The 19,471-nt window shown below is 40.6% G+C and overlaps 1 protein-coding gene across 1 annotated transcript in view; it reads right to left on the bottom strand.

Annotated features, from left to right (window-relative positions):
* The window catches only part of KCNQ3 (potassium voltage-gated channel subfamily Q member 3), a 333,549-nt gene that overhangs the window by 54,670 nt on the left and 259,408 nt on the right, over positions 1-19,471 (bottom strand). The window contains exon 2 of the mRNA XM_049765627.1: positions 17-107. Coding sequence (XP_049621584.1) covers positions 17-107 — 91 coding nt within the window. The remainder of the gene's footprint in view (positions 1-16; positions 108-19,471) is intronic.

The raw sequence follows: 19,471 nt of genomic DNA on the forward strand, positions 1-19,471 counted from the left end.
TGACCCTGGATCTCACCAATAACAGAAGCCAGTCTCCAGACACTGTCTCGTACTCCTTGAATGTGGTGAGGACAGCCAAAATCAAGCATCCCAGGACAATCAGAAACCTAAAGACAAGGAAGAAAGAGTAAGAACATGTCTTATCTTGGCTTGATGATACTTGCAAGCCTACTCTGGGAAAGTGTCAGTTGGGTACAGATTCATGAGTGTGTTTTCCATACAGCACATCTAACCACACTTCAAACCATAAGGCCAGAAGAGATTACTGTTCTAGTTAAGGAAATAAAACATAGAAGGATAAGTAATATGCTTTCTTTGGGTTTAATAGCTAGTTGGTACAAGCAGTTAGTTATAATTTAAACTAGATCACCTGATATCAACCTTGGGAGCTAGAGACTCCAGAAAGACCAAAAAGTGCAATTATCTTTGGAAAATCAGAAAATGATATGTATGTAAATTAAAAACCTGTTTGTACAGAGGACTAGGATTTTCAAATATATAAATATTTAATAAAGTACAGAGTAATCACAAATTCATTACAAAGATAGGTAAATTCAGTAAAGGTCTCTGTTCCATATATTATTATTCCTATAGTCAATTATTACTAAAGGAGCTTGCATTTTTCCATCGGGGATTTTCAGAATTTTTATTGCTAGTTTAGAACTACCTGCTTAGAAAGAAGAGGAGCCACAACACAGAATAATGCTGAATGCTTGAAAATCATAAAGAAGTTAGCTGGTTCATGACCTTGCCTCGGGGATGAGACAAGGTTGGCTGTTCATGACCTTGCCTCAAATTGCAAATTATCCTTTGAGATTTTTATCTTTATAAATGTGAAATAGAGTGGAAGAAGATGGGTAGCACATATGCATGCTTCATTGTTCAACAAAGAAAAATGCTTCTCTTGCCTTCTTATTAGAAGGTCTTAGTTTCAGTGGTCAATAAGTAGTGCCCAAGATGCCAAAAGGAACTAAGAAGAAAGAACCCAATTATATACCACAGAATATACTATATATTTCAGTTTCTCCTATCCTACACCATAGCTTTCCCTACTAGGTTTGTATCCAAGCTTCTTTCTTTTACTTTTGTCTGTGGGCAACCACTTGTTCATCATTTGTCCATTCATTAAATATTTACAAGGACACAAAGATGGAATTCTGTAGTAAAAAAAGTTATATCTGGCTTCATTAACTAATATTTCAGATAGAAAGAGGCCTAATGGTATCATTATAAGGACAAAGATACTAGTGAATTAAGAAATGACAGTGTTTGACTGGCCAGGGGACTCAAGCCCTGGTTCTGATTTTTGCTCATTCTAGTCATGTTACCTGATCAACAACCTTATATTCTGCAGACTTGAATCCATGTCTGATAACTGAATTCTGCCCATGAATTAAAAAATAGTTTTTATCTCCCACATGCATGTCAATCCTTTACTTCAGATTTGTAGACATGATTTGTGACTAGAATCTGCTGACCTTGAAACATCTCTGGTGACAATGATGATAGTGACAACTGTGGGAATAAGATCAACAACTCCCTCTACTACCCTTCAGAGATCTCTACCACTTACCACTTTATATCTTTCACTTCATCTTCATAACTACCTCTTAGGAGAGATCCAAGTATCCCTCCCATTGTAGAGACAAAGACATTTACAGAAACACTTATTAGCATCAGAGAATTATCTGGCAAGATGAAGATCTGAGAGTTTTGCTTCTCAGAAGTTTTAGGTAGAGGTTCTCTCATTCTACCTGAGAAATACTGAGTGATACCTGAATAGCAACAGCTCAATGACTTTGGGAACTTTGACAATCACAGCTGTAGAAGGGCAATAATGCATTGTCCTAGAGATCCCAATTATTGTATGCATGATAGATAAAGATGTAAAATCATTCGACCATCTTCATAAAATTGATCACACAAACGATGCTTGGGAAATTTCCCACATCTACACTCATCACTGGCTGGTCAGGCACTGGGAAACACACAGGGAAGTTTATCACTCCCAGATGATGCTGTAAATCCAAACTCTAGATTTTGCCCCAGTACTAACTGTATCCACTATTATTTTGTAATATGCATTGCTTTGCGTAGTAAGCAAAACATATTAGTTTCATGCCTTATAGCAGGATTCTTAAAAAAGGAACTGCCTTTGTCGAATGAAGAAGCTGTAACACCAAATAAAGGCACAAGACTATATAGTCAGCAATAAAAATGAACCAGAATGGAAGAGAAGGGTTGGTATTCTGGGCCAACAATGGCCAGGCAGAGGAAAGATTATAACCCAACTATGTAGTAAAATATTTAAAAACATTATTTATTCATTTTTATTTTAATGATAGAAATCACATCATTGCTTATTATGGCTTTATACATGCAATGCTCCTACTCCATACCCAGCTCTAAGTGTCTGGGCTCCTCTTCTGCCCCAACCTTACCTACAGACACTTCAAAATGATTAGAATATGATTGACTATATCTCAATGATTTTTTGTACTGGGAAATACTTTCAAGAACAACATCTATTTTGGAGGTCCTACCATGCAAATATTTCACTGCAACCTATGTCTACTTGACATAAAACAGGGACCTGCAGTTGGTGGATGAGTCAAGGAAGGTGGAAGGCCCCATGGCTTAATGAGTTCAGTGTAAAGAGGAGCCCTTATCCAGATGTTGAGATTTGACCTGTATGCATTCTCATAGTTGGCAGATGGGAGCTTTAAATAGATGCCATTTACATATATATCTTTATATATACACACTGATATAGATCCATACCTAAACCATCTACTTTTACATATATGTTCATAGCATATCATGTTGTATGTCTAAATCATCTATGTTTAAATATGTCCGATAATCCATATCTTTTTATATTATCTCTTTATATCTATATCATCTAGACTGTATGTAATCCCAACAACATCATTTATATCTGGTCCATATCTAAGACATATGTGTAGCAACACTTTTATCATCTACCTCTACTACTTATCATAACTATATCTATGTCCCATTTTATACTGCCCACATCTATATCAGTATTGCAATGCTCATTGTCTATGTTGAAATCTCTAATACTCTCTGACAGTTCCATGCTCAGGAAGCTGTGATCATGATGGGAGAGGAAGAGGGCAAGAGCTGGAGAGAGAACCAGGACCCTGTGAGACAGAATTTACAACGTCCCCTCAGAAATGTTTGTTTTGGCAAATGGCAAGTCTGACGCTGAACAATAGTAAAAACATCTGGAAGGCCTGCAGGGTGGGTCGCAGGTAGACAATGTGCCAGTCATACACATTAGGAGTCTGCAGTGGAAGACTCCAGCAAGCTAGAAACATCAACTGTGCTGCAGAATAGATTAGTTTGAAGCCCAAATCTAAAGTCTAACCTACCTGGATACAGAGTTCAGGACTAATGATTCTCTTACAACTCTAACCATTTGTGATCTTAGAGCCAAGTGAGAACGAACTATTGAGTCTTCACTATCAACAGAAGTTGAGCCCAGTTCCGAGGGACAGGAAGATGCAGGAAGAAACTTCTGCCAGAAGGGGGAAGCAAAAGCCCGAAGAAGTCCTGCCAGTCCTTGCCCTTCACTGGAATTAACCACCTGACCCCCACTTCTCCTTTTTTAGAACAATCATTAGTTTATAGAACGAAAAGACATCAAGGAAACCCAGCCTGCACGCGAAAATAGAATGTGTTCTTTAGTTCCTTGACGTTTCGGTTTCTTTTTCAATAGAAACTTGGTTTCAGGCCTATGGGCCAAGTGGTCAGTCTCCAGGAAGGAAGCCAAGAGGCCTGTGGCTGGATGATGCTACCTTCGTTCTCCCATGTGGCTCTGGCTCTCTCCGCCTCCTCACTCACTACTTTGGAGTCCTTCCCTGGAATCTCCTACCCACTTTCTTCTCCCTGCCCTTCTTTTCTCGTGCTCTCCCCTTCTTCCGTTTCCCTCTTCCTTCTCCTCTGTTTTCTCTTCTGCATCACTTATTCCTCTTCCTAGGGGAGGGGTAAAGTGGTGAGTCATAGGGTAGTTGTCACCACTTTCTGTGTCTCTGCTAGATCCTTGATTGGCCTTACAAAGGGATCTAGTCAGGGTCAAGGGTCTGAGATATACCCTTCAACCAGACTAGTTTCTTCCACACTTCTACTTTAGTCCTCTATCTGACCCTCTCTCAGCCCACACACCTAATGCTCCAAGTTCAGAAAATGCAGAAGGAAACAGAAGCAGGAGTAGAATGCTTCGCATTTTCATTTGGTGTCAGAAGTGGAACATCCAGGAGCCCAGACAAGGGCCAGTGTTTTCAGTCAACTCCAGAACAAACCTCTGCTGAGGCAGCAGCCATGCAGCTCAGTGATATGGGTTTTTTGTTTGTTTGTTTGTTTGTTTGTTTTTGGTCACACCAGACAGTACTAAGTGGTTATTTCTGGCTCTGCACTCACCAAATATTTATAGCTGGTTTGGTGAACTCTATTGGGTGCTGGGGATCAAATTAGGGTCAACTACCTGTGAGGCAAACACCCACCTGCTGTATTATTGCTTTGGCCCCAGGCATAGTGGTTTATGCAATAAGTAATACCAGTTGAGCCTTACAGGCATGGGAAATCTTTCACCCCTCACTTCCTATTTCCCTCCTACCACCACCAGGCCCTCCCCACCTTCACCCCTCCCCACATCTCTCACACACACACACACACACACACACACACACACACACACACACACACACACACACACAAGCAAATCTGGCTTCACTGTGTCACAATACAGTGGGACCTACTGGAAATGAGACATCACAGACCAATCTTCCTCCACATAAGGAACAAAGCCTCCAGGGCAAAGGAGTGGGGGGGGAGAAGGAAGGAGGGGTGACTGCCATTTAGCTGTGAGAAAGACAATGCTCCTCTCCTGGGGTCTTTGGGGCAAAGAAGCTTGGCTGGAGACCCTGGTTTACTCCTTTAACTCGCCATCAGTGGGCCAGAACAGTGTCCCTAACCAGATGTAGGCAGACAAAAGCACTCTAGCAGAGCTAGATCTCACTTGTTCTTTTATAAGGCCCACCATCAGTCTCTGGTCTCCAATAGAAGATATATATTCTCAGTCCACAGAAGGAATCAATACATTCCAATAAAAAGCCCACAGGATAATGCATTTTCTATGCTCCTCAGAGTCCCTTGGTTCCTTGTTCCCTCTGAGTCCATCTAATTCATCATTTGGGGAGTTGGGTCGTCTCCTAACTTGTGCTGTTCCATTTCTCTGAGACAGGGTGGATCAGTCCTTGTTTACTCAAAGAAGGATTAGGATGAATTGGATCGGACTGGCTGCTGGGAATGGTGTGTTGAAAAAGAATTCAGATTGTTTTCAGGCTAACTGGTGGTGGGGAGGGGGAATTTTATTATCGATTAGTCATGGCTTTTATGGGTGCAGGAGAGAGCCAAACATTTGCCATTCCATCAGAGTCCAGACATAAGGACATAGGTCAAAACTAAAATCAATTCTTTAGGGGCCGGTCGGTGGCGCTGGAGGTAAGGTGCCTGACTTGCCTGCGCTAGCCTAGGACGGACCGCGGTTCGATCCCCCGGCGTCCCATATGGTCCCCCAAGAAGCCAGGAACAACTTCTGAGCACATAGCCAGGAGTAACCCCTGAGCGTCACAGGGTGTGGCCCAAAAACCAAAAACAAAACAAAAAAAAAATCAATTCTTTAATGTTTCCTCTTCCTGACTTGACTCATGCCCAGCTTCTCCAAATTCTATTAACCAGAACTTTCAAGGGACCTTAAGAAGGTCCTATTCTCATTCTTCATCTCATAGCAAGGACATTTGCAAACCTGAGGTCTGCCAAGCAAATTGCTGGAGCCATATCATGATTCACGGTAGAGCTGAAGCAAGCATTTCAGTCTCTTCATCCCCAGGGTGACCCCCACACCATGGTGTGCTTTGTCTTTGGAAAATGCATAAATGTTTCTGCTATTTTTTAGCTGGTTACATTCCATCCTCTGAACCTGACCACCATTTGCACAAAATTGAACTACCTCCAACCAGCCAATAGAAGAATTTAAAGAAAATCAAGGTGTTAAGAGGCCCCACTCACCTTTTCAAGAGCTGTTCTTTACTTTTACTCATTTAATCTTTTTCTATTTCTCTCTCAAATGGTGACATGAACCTCTTTCTCTGGGTAGTGAATCTTGACAGCTCATGTCAGCAGCCGTCAGGGTTTAAATACACACATGACAAGCGGCATAAAGGAATATTTTAAAATCACTCAAAGGGATTTCCTCTTCTACTACCATCTTAATAGTGACCAAAATACAGTATGGAAATCCAAGAAACATCTAATTCAGGGCCCAACAACTTGGGGGCATAGACACAGGGAATGCAGATTAGATGCACTGTCTTTTGTCCTTTGTATTAGGTTCTTGACTGGAGTAGTAATTGCCATTTAAGAAAAGGATACATGCATTCTGTAAAACCCCATGTGATTTTAGCTTACGGACATCCTCCTAAAGTACTGTAAAATCATTCTTAAGCCACTCCAAGCAAATAAACAATACCTCCCAAGCCAGATTGAAATGAGAAAGTGCTCTGCTTAAAATCATGGGTATTCTATTTTTCTCACTCATTACCATTATTATCATGATAGTTGTCAGTGTAGTTATTTCTCTAACTGAAATAGAATGCCAGTCTCAAATATAGGCAGGGGATGGGAGGAGGGAGATGAGGGACATTGGTGGTGGGAATGTTGCACTGGTGAATGGGGGGGGGTTTATGTTTTATAATTGAAACCCAACTACAAACATGTTTGTAATCATGGTGCTTAAGTAAATATATTAATTAAAAATAAATAAAACCATGGATAGTCCTGTGTTGAGGCCACAGAACTTAACTCTGGAAGCACTGAGTTTAATTCATACCAGTCAGATCATGACAAATCTGAGATAACAACTTTTTGCTATTACATCATACTTGGCGTTTTCATATTAGAATGAGTAAAGCTACATCTTTATATACACTGCATCATTACATGTTATTTGGGGGGGTTGGGCCACAGCCAGCTATACTCAGGGGTTGGTTACTCCTGGTTGTGCACTCAAGAATTACTCTTGCAGTGCACAGAGGACCACACAGGGGTACCAAAGATGGAACATGGGTGGGCTGTATGCAAGGAAAATGTTATAACTACTGTACTGTGGCTCCAGTCCCATTATATAATACTGAGTTATCATTTAGCAATTTCTATAGAGCTCCTTCTGGCCAGTTTTCTCAGATGATCCATTCCTCCAAAGAAATGCCGTATTTTGGGTAAGGAGGACTAAAACAGGAATTGAGAGAGAAGAGGCTTCTCTCCAGCACATGAAACTATCCTTTGTTTCTAGACAAGAAACTCTTGTTCCACACCTCCGTCATCCTCCACACTGACTCTTCCATCAATTAAAACATATAGCAGCTCATCATCATTGACCTCCGCACACACACAATATGCCCTCTCATGTCTCTATTGTTGGAAACTTTTGAGTAAGGACAACACCATCACACTCTGGCAAGCTGGGCTCTTTTCCCCTTTGGGATTGGAAATAAGAGCTAGTAGGGCCAGACTGAAAGACAGGACACTGGTTTGGGGGGCCTCCAATAGAAACAAACAGCTCTCTCTGGGCGCCTTTTTTTGCCCCAGCAGGTCTTTTCTCTGATACATCTTTAGATATTAGATCGCAATCTGGCATTTAGCTTCCTCCTCCAGCCCAATAACTGAGCTCCTTTTCTGAGGTGTGAGCCCAAGAATCCAGCCCTGTGCTGGGATGACTCTAGGATGATTATGGGGATCAAAGAATTTCATCAGGACCAGGAAATGGCTCAATGGACTGGAACACAGTTACATCTGGGCATTCTAGGTTCTAGTCCCAGTACTTCATGTTTTCCAAGCACCACCTGGAGCAGCTCCTCCTCCCACCAGCAAACAAGGAGTTTGAATAGTGTGTGCCCTAAACCCTCACAAAGAATCTTGTGTATAAACTAATGAAAATTCTGACCAATGATTCATGCATTAGATGTTAGTTTTTAAACAACCTCTTGTCCTCCTCGTACTCATAAGGACAACCCGATTTTATTTTATTCTTATTTGTGTTTTTGTTTATGGCCCACAATTAGTAGCATTCGGGGATTACGTCTGACTATGCTCAGGGATCATTCCAGACCACACTTGGGGGATCATATGGGGATCTAGTTCTGGTGTGTCCAAGGCAGGTGCCCTATCCACTTTACGATCTCTCTGGTCCCTACAGTTTAATAGTATAGGTGGGGTCAGAAATAAATCATGTTCAAAACCGATAGTGCCTTGGAAAATGTGTAAGTCCTCAGTAATGGGAAGACATAATATTACATAACGGTTTGAAATTTAACATACATCACTTTTGGATAAGTCTACCAAGGGATAATATGACTGACTGCATTTCATTCTGTCTGAGACACCATTAATTGGCACACATATTATAAGTGTACAAACTGTCAATTAAAACTATGATTGAGTTTTATAGTCTTCTTTTAGGCAATTTTAAAATAAGGGAAATGCACACTTAGAGTTGATGACACAGAGGAAGGTCAAACTGCCTTAAATAGAGCCCAAGATTTTGACGAGGGCACACAATGTCAAGGACATGTTTTCAGCCCTATCTGAAGAGTTGAGGGAAGACCCCAAATTCCCAACACAAGCAGAACAGTTTTAGCTCCTTATTTTTGTGACTCTCCATACTTAATCCACACAGCATTTCCCATCTTCCATGCCACAAGAAGCTCTTCTGCTTTTAAGGGAGAAAACCCTTTACCTTTTACGTGTTTCTGGCCAATCCAGGCATCCCTATTAGAATGGCCTGGCTTTGATTTTCCCTTTGAGCTGTACGACTTCCAGTCATATACTATTTTGCCCCAGCTCTAGCTTTTCAATAGAAAAGTTTAGAAATGGAGGTGCAAAGGCTGACACTGGTGGGTACCATGATGAACATTCAATGAGAGGGATAATGAATGTCCAGTGTCTACCCTAAAAAGCAGAGAGGTCATATGTTTGATACCACCCTCACACCACAACTGTGCCCCCCGGACACCAAGCCTGCACTGGCCTTCAGCAAATGTGTCTTTCTGCCTTTGAAACAGCATCAAATAATTGGTCTATTTTCTTCTGCCTGACTACATCTTGGTCTGCCAATCATCTTTTTCCTATAGTCCTCCAGTGTCTCCTAATAGGTCTCTCATAGCTGGGATTATTGCGCGCATGCGCGCGCGCGCACACACACACACACACACACACACACACACACACACACACACTGATCTCTGCCAGATTCTGTTCCTCAATTCTATAGAAAAGTCTTTGTCACTCATGTCCTCTGATCCTTCTCTTATTACACTACCATCTCGCCACCAGAACCATGAGTTCTGGGGCAAGTTGGTTCATTAGAAAGGGAAACATTTTGGGAGAAGACCTATATAATTTGGAATTTTCAAACACATGTCTAAGCATGTGTTTTTGGTCATCATTTTTGGTCTCTGGAAGCCTCATTTACACATATCTTCTTGTGTATAAGATGAGGCTAATCAGACATTAGAATAAACCTCGCTATAGCATACAATCAAAGCAGAGTTAATAAATGTAGGAAACTTCCAGACTTTTTCATTTCCTTCCAAATGCCACAGTTGTCTTATCCACTCTCTTGGTAACTTTCAACAATATTGATAAGATTACTCAGAGTCTTCCTAGGAGAATATTATACTCCTTACTCTCACTAAAGGCAATTTCCTCCTAAGGTATGTATGGTTAATAGAATACTGAAAATTGACCAGCATAATTTACAGTCTCTCTAAAAATATAGAAGAAAACATTTAAATGACTACCTTTTTAGACACATTAAAGAGCAATTCAATATCCACTTAATGTAAAAATTTATGAGTATAAAAATTAGACCTAAGGGCTGGAGCAATAGTACAGTAAGTAGGATGCTTTCTGTGCATTCAGTTGACTGGGATTAGATGCCCTAGTATTATATATGTTTCTAAAACTGTATTGGAGTGATATACTTGAATTCAGAGCCAAGAATAAGCCCTAAGCATGGCTAGGTGTGGCTCCTAAAAGTGAAAACAAACAAAAATTAACAATAAAAAATTAACCTTTTATATTAATATTTTAATTGAATCAGAGTGAGGTACATAGCTACAAAATTGTTCAGCCATACAACGTCTCAGCCGTACAGTGTTCCAACAGTCCCTTCAACAGTACACAGGTGAAAAATAAACTTTTGCCAAACTAGGAATAGAAACAAAGTTGTAGGTAATTTGTTGTTGGGTTTTCAGTGCCAGGAATTAAATTCACATATCCTTATATTTTCTTAGCCCATTAGCACCTTCTTACAAATGGCCCCACTGTTTCTTCTGAGAGCCAAACAGAGAGACACAAAGTCAGAATTGGTCCCTTGCTGTTTTTCCCCAGTATGACAGGAACCTGAGTTATTCCACAATTCTTTTCCTTCTCCATTGGGAAATATCATTAGCATGGAAACATTTAGGGGTTTCAAGTTTTCAAAATGTGAGAAATTTTTTTTAAAATAGAAAGAAAGAGAGACACTATGTGCCACACTGGCATTTGCATAAAGGAGACACATCTGTTTGCCCAGCTGCGTTTGGAGAAACAATAGCCATCATGGCTGGCTGATTGAGCAATTTCCTTCCTTTCCTGAGCTCTGAATTCAGCTTTAAATATTCCTGGATTTCATATTCACTGACTGGGTCCTTCATGAAGTACACATTTACTAAGCAATTACTCTATGTTGAGTCTATGTCAAGGTACAGGAATGACCCAAGAATCAGCTCTTCCTTCAAGAGACTTATAACTGCTTGAGAAAATTGAGTGGAGAATGTTTGTCACTAATGGAGATTCTGCACTGTGAAGCTGCAGAGGCAGAGGATGGTCACGAGCTACTTAATATTTTGTGGGGATGATTAGCTACTATTGCAAATTACACTGTGTCCTACATTTTTAAGACACCCTACTTCTCATTATTTCTAAGGCCCAACACTTCAGGGAAAATGCAAGTTCATTACTTGCACCTGTTATAACAAGTGTTAAATCAAGCTTAGGCTCACCTAGTCTTACTCTCTTCACCTCCCAGGACTAATAAATCTCAAACTTGGTAAACTGCTGCTTCTCAGGATCTGAGGTTGAGAATGTGATACACAAGCTACATATGTTTGGGGATGTCAAAAAAAGAAAAGAAAAGTGGAAAGGAACGAAATACCAGGGCCATCACCATAAGATGATAGCAAACAAGTTGAACCCATCCTTCCTGTTCCTCATCAGTGAAATGGATCTGATCAATTGACCCCCCTTTTAAGTGATAATGAATGGTTGATTTGTAAAGTCAACTAGTAGATGGATGAGTATGAAGCAAATAATCCTCACTCCAGGAACTACTTCTCTTCATGAGAAAAGTACCACTTTGAGGTGCTGTAGTTTCTAGACCAACTGGGTATGCCAGATCCAAACTTCTCTGGGACAACAGCTTTCATACTCATTAGCCATTATTTATCAGTCAACACATGAAACGTCTGATTTGAATGCTCTGCAATGGAAAAATTCTGGCTCCACTTTAAAACTTCTCTGTAACAATCATGGCAGCCAGGGTTAAGAGCAAATCTCCGGAAGGAATAAGTTACCAAGGTAACATAGAGGCCTTGGAGCAGACTGAATGGATTTGACTCCTGCCTCAAGTTAGTTAGTAGTCAAAGAAACATATGAGAGTTCTTACTATGGGCAGGGTTGGGTCTCTGTTAGCCAGAGAAAATGAGTTTGAATCAAAGCTCACTTCTTAAATTCTGACACTGAGCAAATTACTTGACATCTATATGTCTGTTCTTTGTATTAACTTTTTATTCCTTGAAACAAATTATCTTAATCTAGCAGCTCAAAACACACACTGATCATTTCCTAATATCTATGCGTCAATAGTCTGAGCACAATTTATCTAGAGTTTCTGCTTAAGGCTGCAATCAAGTGTCATCCAGGAGGTGTTCTTATCTGAGGCTCAACTGGGAAAAATCTTCTGTCCAGGCTCCAGCAGACTGTTGGCAGAATTATTTTCCTGTGGTTGTTGGGATTAACAATAGTTTATGTTTTCAATGTAAGCAGGAGAGATAACAAGCATTACATTTTTATGTTATACATCAGGATTGAGGATTATCAAGCCTTCTTTAAAATATGTGCAAGACATTATCTTCATCTGGAATATAGAGAAAGTGTTTCTCTTGAGAAGTTTTGAATATTTAAACAAGAGTTCATAAACATGTGTGGTTCTTAACTCCTTGGGATGCTGTGGTCATTAACACCAGTCCAGAAGTCACACCATTCAGCTTCCTGTCTCCTACTGGGTCTTCACATCCTCACAGCTGTCAGAGCAGACCAGTTAATGGTTCCTACAGTATCACACCAGAAGGAAGCTTCTGTCCTTCCACCAAACTTCAGTGCTTCTCTCCGAAACATTGTTATATGCCAGTCACTGGTCAAAGTGCAAAATGTGTGCGTTTTAATCTTCAAAAAACTGCTGCTATAAAACCATTGGCAGTTTTCAAGATGGGTAAATGAGGGCTGTAAAATTTATAAGGAAAAGGCTGCAGTAGATAACCTTGCATTGTTTAAATCAGACACTTCCAAGTCATCTGCTTTTAGTGACTAGCTTTCTTTGAGTTACTTTATAACTGGAAATTGTAAAGACTAATAACAATGCAAAACTGGTGCTTGTCTTAAATAATTAATGAATTATGCATATTCTGCCCTGGCTAGTCAAGCTTCCATTGATTTCTCTTTCCCCATACCTATAAGGGGGAAGATAAATGTTGTCTCAGTTGTTCAAATTTTCAGTATTGCTAATACATACATACATACATATATATATATTTGTTCTTCAAATTCTCTTTTGAATTTTATATAATATTTATTTGCTTTTCTCACTGTTTAATTCATATAAAAATCATTAACATGCATTCATTTTATATCCATGAATAATGAAGTTCTATTAAAAATAACTTTTTGGAGGGCCAGAGAGGTGGCATGGAGCAGTAAGGTGTCTGCCATGCGCTAGCCTAGGACGGGCTGTGATTCAATCCTCTGGCATCCCATGTGGTCCCCAAGTCAGGAGCGATTTCTGAGTGCATAGCCAGGAGTAACCCCTGAGTGTCACTGGGTGTGGCCCAAAATCCAAAAATAAAAAAAAATCACTTTTTTATACTATTTTGGGGGGGGGGTCACACCTGACGGTACTCAGGGGCTACTCCTGGCCCTGGGCTTAGAAATCATCGCTGGCAGGTTCAAGGGACCATATGGGATGCTGGGAATTGAACCACTGTCCCACTGTCCATTCTGGGTTGGTTGTGTGCAAGGCAAATGCTCTACCGCTATCTCTCTGACCCCTAAAAATAACTTTTAATAAGGTTTAACATACCTTCTTCAGGTCACACAACTAGTTACTGATAGAAACATAATTCAAACCCATGTGGCTTTACTTGGCATCAAAAGTCATATTTTGATCACAGACTATGCACTAGACACAGTTAACTTAGACCTCTAGTCAGCTGCCTTGACCTCCTGTTACTCATCCCATACAGAACAAAGGCTTCCACTCCTTTCCTATATCTGTGGGCTTACAGACATAGGTTCTGCAATTCGGCAGCTTCAGATCAAAGGTCATTGCCCCCAGTCTCCCCAGAAGGAAGGGAAACCCAATTGTGTAGATTCTCCTTCTGGAAACATACCCCATTTCATCATTTCACCCACACAATGCTTGATTCTTCAAGCATTCGAAGGCAGCTTACAAGCCCTCCACCTCCAATTTTTTTAAATTTCTTTTTTTTATTGTAAGAATTTATTCAAGAGACAAAATTTATTAACATATTGAGGTAAACTGACATAACATAATATAGTAACATAACATAACATATAATTAATATAATATAATAATACATGTAAGTCAAAGAACATTTCTAAATAAAACACAATTTTTTATCATAATGACTTACATATCTTTCACAGTAGTATTTTAGGTTCATATTAACATTGAATCAGGGAAATATCCATCACCTCCATGTTGTCCTCCCTTTATCCCTGTTCCCAAGCATATATCCCTTTCTTCCTCCTTTATCCCCCAGAATGCTAGTTTAACTAAAAACATATATGTTAACACTAATGTAAACCATTTTTTTTGCAGTTCCAGATATTTTTACTAGTGGTTTCTTAAAGGTTTAGAGTAAAAGGAGCAACTGTATAAACAATGTTAGAATGGCAATTATAGTTTGCATGGGCCCACCAAAGTATGGGGGTCATGAAAAGGAAAAAACTTTTGGCCTAAGTACAAGGAGACCTTACCCCTGAGGTTTCCTGACATAAGACCATTTCTAGGCTCCAGGAAAACTAGTTTGTCCAATCCCGGTCATTGTCTGTAGTGCCCATACAGTTATATTTTTCACAGTCTCAGTTGTTGGTATCATGTTTCTGTATTGAAGGTCCTGGAATCTGTATATCCTACATTGAAGTCAGGATGGTGTGGAGCAGTATCTAATTTTGACTCAGAATTAAAGGGCAATGCAGAAAGCCCTGTCCAGTACACAGGTCATTGTTGTTGTTTAAATCTTCTCAGTGTAAGGGAAGACTCTTTTGAGTAAATAGATGTCAGAGCAGCAGTAGGGTCTTCCCCGGTAGAGAATTGCTTCCAGGTGATGACATAGACTACTTTAGATGTTTCGTAGATGACTTCCCTGGTTCATGGGTGACTGGAAAATGCCCAAACCTCTGAGGCCAGTGACAGGTCATCATGTCAATGTTCAGGGTGTAAGGTTCCATTGCACCACTAGATTTGTGTGTTCCCATATCTATTAGATAAGAACTTATTTGTATGCATAGTATTTTCCATTTCAATGTGCCCATGCAAACAAGGAATAATGCCACCTGGTGTTATCAGCGCATAAGGGGACCACAGGAACAAGTCCAACAATCCCTGTGGCCTGGTTCAAACATAAGCATTAAACGGAGAGACTCTTTCACCAACAGTTTTTATTGAACAGTTCACAAAGAGAAAAAAAAAGATAAAAAGTGGGGAAAATAAACAATCTAACTTAAGACAGTGGACACAATTGTCACCGTTTAAGAAAATTTGTGTGTTCTCATCTCTATAAGAATGTGTTTATATATAATTTCTCATTTTAATATGCCTATGCAAAGGAAGAACAGTATCACATTGCAAGATTGGTGCCTATGGGGATGCTAGAATAAGTCCAACAATCCAATTGACTTGATTCTTATATATATAAACATTAAATGGAGGGACACTTCTACAGACTTCCTTATTTAACAAATAACAAAGGGAAGGAAAGATAGAGAGGGACTCTTTCACCAAAATACCGATTGAACAGTTCACAAAGAGGAGAAAAGGTAAAGAGTGGGGAAAATAAACAATCTAGCTTAAGACAGTGGACTCAATTGTCACCGTTTATAGGAACTAATCAGAAACTTGGTATGGTAGCAACCACAGTTACACAGTAAAAGAAGGAAGAGGCCAAGAGGCCGTTGTGAGTAAACAAGTAGGTAAAGAGTACTGGCTTCTTCCCAGTCTAAGAGTCCATCCTCTCATTTTTATTTTGAAAATATATGGTACCCCCACCCGAAATGGTCTCTTCCCAAACTAAAAGTCCATCCTCCCATTTTATTTTAAATATATATAAAATGGAGACCAGTGAGGAAAAAAATAACAGTGAATGTCATGACTTAATGTCTCAACATACAACAGTGCTGCATCGCCCGCCATCCACCCCATGTGTCCCCCACATAGTGTTGGGAGAGAAAGGGAGAAAGTCTGAGGACCACGAAAGAGTCCACCTGGGCCGACAACCAGGGAAGACCTGGAGTAGGGGAGAAAATAGGGGAATGGCTGGAGACCTGCCAAGCATCCCAGAACCCCCCAAGCTAGGGAAAATGCCTGCGGTCTGGGGTGTCCCCTAACCCCATACCTGGAAGAGCCGGCCTCCAGGATCAAAGCACCAGAAGCCAGCTATCTGCCCGGCCCCTCCCTCTGCTCCTCCTCCATAGAGTAGGGAGGGGGGAAGCCTGGAGACTCCTAATAGAGTCCACCTGGAACCCTCAGCAGGCCACCCGAGGTGGCACTCAGGCTGGGCCTAGAGTCAAGGGGGAAATAGGGGAACGGCTGGAGGCCTGTCAAGCCTGCCAGCACCCCCCAAGCTGTGATTGGGACTGTGATTTAACTGAGGTTAAAAAGGGTAAATGGGGGGTATTGATGCTTGCCCACCCCCAATTTTTTATCACTCAGAAATAGTGCCATTTAATCCTAGTCTTCTATGGAATATTGTTTACTTTTATTTAAAATTTAAGGGGCCAGAGAGATAGCAGAGCAGTGGGGCATTTGCCTTGCTTGCAGCTGACCCAGGAAGGACCTGATTCTATTCAGCACCCACGTAGTCCCCAGCCTGGCAGGGGTAATGTCTGAGTACAGGCCTAGGACTAACCCCCAAGTCCCACTGGGTGTGGCCCAACAACCAACCAACCAATAAATAAATAAAGTTATAGGGGTTGCGGAGTGATAGCACATCAGTAGGGCACTTACCTTACATTGTCCCCCAAGCCTGCTAGGAGCGATTGCTGAGCACAGAGCCAGGAGTAACCCCTGAGTGCTGTCAAGTGTGGCCCCAAAACCAAAATAAATTATTTTATTATGGGGGCTATGATTACAATATTTTTAATTGTTATGCTTTAGTGTACAAAGTCACTATTAACCCCCCAGTACCAAAGACCCTTTAGCAATGACCTAATGTCATTTATAGTTTGATTTCCCTCTTTTTTCTTCCCACATTGCAAACTGAATTCTGTTATTAGTGGTTTTTTTTTTCAAGAGCCATTGTCTCTTGCTTTGCTTCTTTAGATAATAAAAGTGCAAGAAATCACCTTTCTATACTATGAGTGAAATCAGCATTTGCCTTCCTTCTGATTTATTTTACTTCACGAACCCCTTTCCATTCCACCATGTTGTAGCCAAAGGTCTGTCTTCATTTTTCCTCATAGTTGAGTACTACTTATTGTGATGTACTATGACTTCTTTATCTGTCTATCTCTATGACTTTCAGATATTTTTATCTCTTTGACATAGTTCTCACTCAATCTACACACAACTGCTGTTAGTCACACAAAAATATAGAAATAAAAAGAGAAAAAAAAAGTTTATGTTGTCTCTCTTTCCAGGCACAGTCTATTAAGGGGATTTTTCTTGGGGCTGCCTGACCTCTATTACCAAGTTTGGCTTTAGTCTTCAGGCTGTAAACCCCACATTCATTTGCAGACCCCTAAGTATTGCTCCCCACTGCCATCCCCTCCATCTGCCTAGTCTGTCGTCTTGTCTTTTCCAAGTATAAGTAGAAACTTCTGAGATTTCCCCCTCTAGGCTTGAGCAATCCCTGGGGGTACACACTGAGTCCTGAAGAATTCTCACACAGCCTGCCTCTTGATCACTTCAGAGCCCACTCAGCCTGGCCTAAATTCACTTCAGTTGGATCACATTCATGACATGGTTGACTTTCCAAAATGAATCTAATGGGAAACCTAAACACCCTCTCCCTATTTTTCATTCCAAATAAGAAATTGCAAATTAATTTCATTGCTGCATCACTGACTTGGCTCTAAGGCTAGGCCTTTACATTTATTTCTGTTCCATTTTATTCTGCTCCTATCTCCAGCTGTTTCACTAAACTTACAAACCCGATTCTCCTGCTGCAGCTTTGCCACCTTCATGAATGTTTAAGGCTCCCACCAATGGCATTGTGGACAGATCTGTTGAAGCAACCACTCTTCTTTCATATTTTCTAAAGACTCCCCAACCCCTGCTTTTCCTCCCAGGGAAAAGAGGGGTTCTAGCATTCATTTTCCACACCATTTCCAAGAGAGAGCTTACCAGTTGGTCAGGATCAAATTTGCATCTTTCTAGATCTGCTAACACACCAGGATTAGGGCTTTAATATCCAAACCAATATTAGTAATACACAACATCCTCCTTTCCAATTCAGGGATGGTGGTAAAATCTGCCCTTGATTGAGCATAATATCCCTCTCTTACAATAGCTTTCAAACTGAGAGCATGTGGAGGAAGCTGAGTGGACCCAATTGAAAACCAACCACCATTTTGAGAGGCTACTGTAAGTTTCAGATTGAAAACCATCCTAGCCACAGTTGTGTAGACCCCAGATCCATTTATCAAGGTCTTCATGACCTCCTGGGGCTCTAATGGGAACTGAATAATCAATTCCACTTGAGGTTGAGCTATAGTGCTGCATGGGAAAAGAGATGATGAAATAGCTCTTCAAATGGGATTTTTCTTTGCCTTTTTAGAGATGAGAACACTGAGTTTTTCTCCTTGAAATAAGGGCAAGGGGGAAAATAACCATAATTAATGAAAATATGCAGAATGACTCAGAACTAAAGTACTTAGCTCATTCTTTGTACTTTGTATCCTCCTTGTCACCATGGAGATAAAGCAAAGTATAAAAGAAAGGGAGTTGGGACACCAGGTCGGGAGTTAGGAGAACTGGAATCTGCCTTCACTAACCTGGGTGCCTTCTGGAAAATCACTTTATCTATATGAGCAACACTTTCTGTCTAGTGATTAAATAATCTCTGTAGATCTCCTTCAGTCCCAGAGATGAAGTCAGAGACTACAACTGAAACAATTGAGCTTCATGTAATAAGATAAAAACATATAGAAACCCAGAAGTTCAACAATTCTTCCTTCCTTCCTTCCTTCCTTCCTTCCTTCCTTCCTTCCTTCCTTCCTTCCTTCCTTCCTTCCTTCCTTCCTTCCTTCCTTCCTTCCTTCCTTCCTTCCTTCCTTCCTCTCTCTCTCTCTCTCTCTCCCTCCCTCCCTCCCTCCCTCCCTCCCTCCCTCCCTCCCTCCCTCCCTCCCTCCCTCCCTCCCTCCCTCCTTTCTTTCTTTCTTTCTTTCTTTCTTTCTTTCTTTCTTTCTTTCTTTCTTTCTTTCTTTCTTTCTTTCTTTCTTTCTTTCTTTCTTTCCTTTCTTTCTTTCTTTCTTTCTTTCCTTTCTTTTCTCTTTCTTTCACTCATTTTTGTCTTGCTTGCTTTTCTGCTTTTTTTGTTTTAACAGAAAAACTTGACCACATTGCAACTGGGTCATGGAGGAGCCTGACTGAAACAGTGCTTAAGGAGGTCCATTTGGCTAGTGAACATTTTTTTTTAATTAACATCAGTATTTCACAAATGATTGTGTAAAGAACAGTAGAAGGGACAAGTATACAAATAGATCTCAACATACAAGGAACATGAAAAATAACACATGGAGTATGTTATTGGAGATTCATAGAAGGAGAAAGCTCAAGCTGCCCTTCAAAGACAGTATTTGCATCTTAGGGAGTGTCCATTTCATAATACTT

Source organism: Suncus etruscus, chromosome 19 (assembly GCF_024139225.1).
Source record: "Suncus etruscus isolate mSunEtr1 chromosome 19, mSunEtr1.pri.cur, whole genome shotgun sequence".
NCBI lineage: Eukaryota > Metazoa > Chordata > Mammalia > Eulipotyphla > Soricidae > Suncus > Suncus etruscus.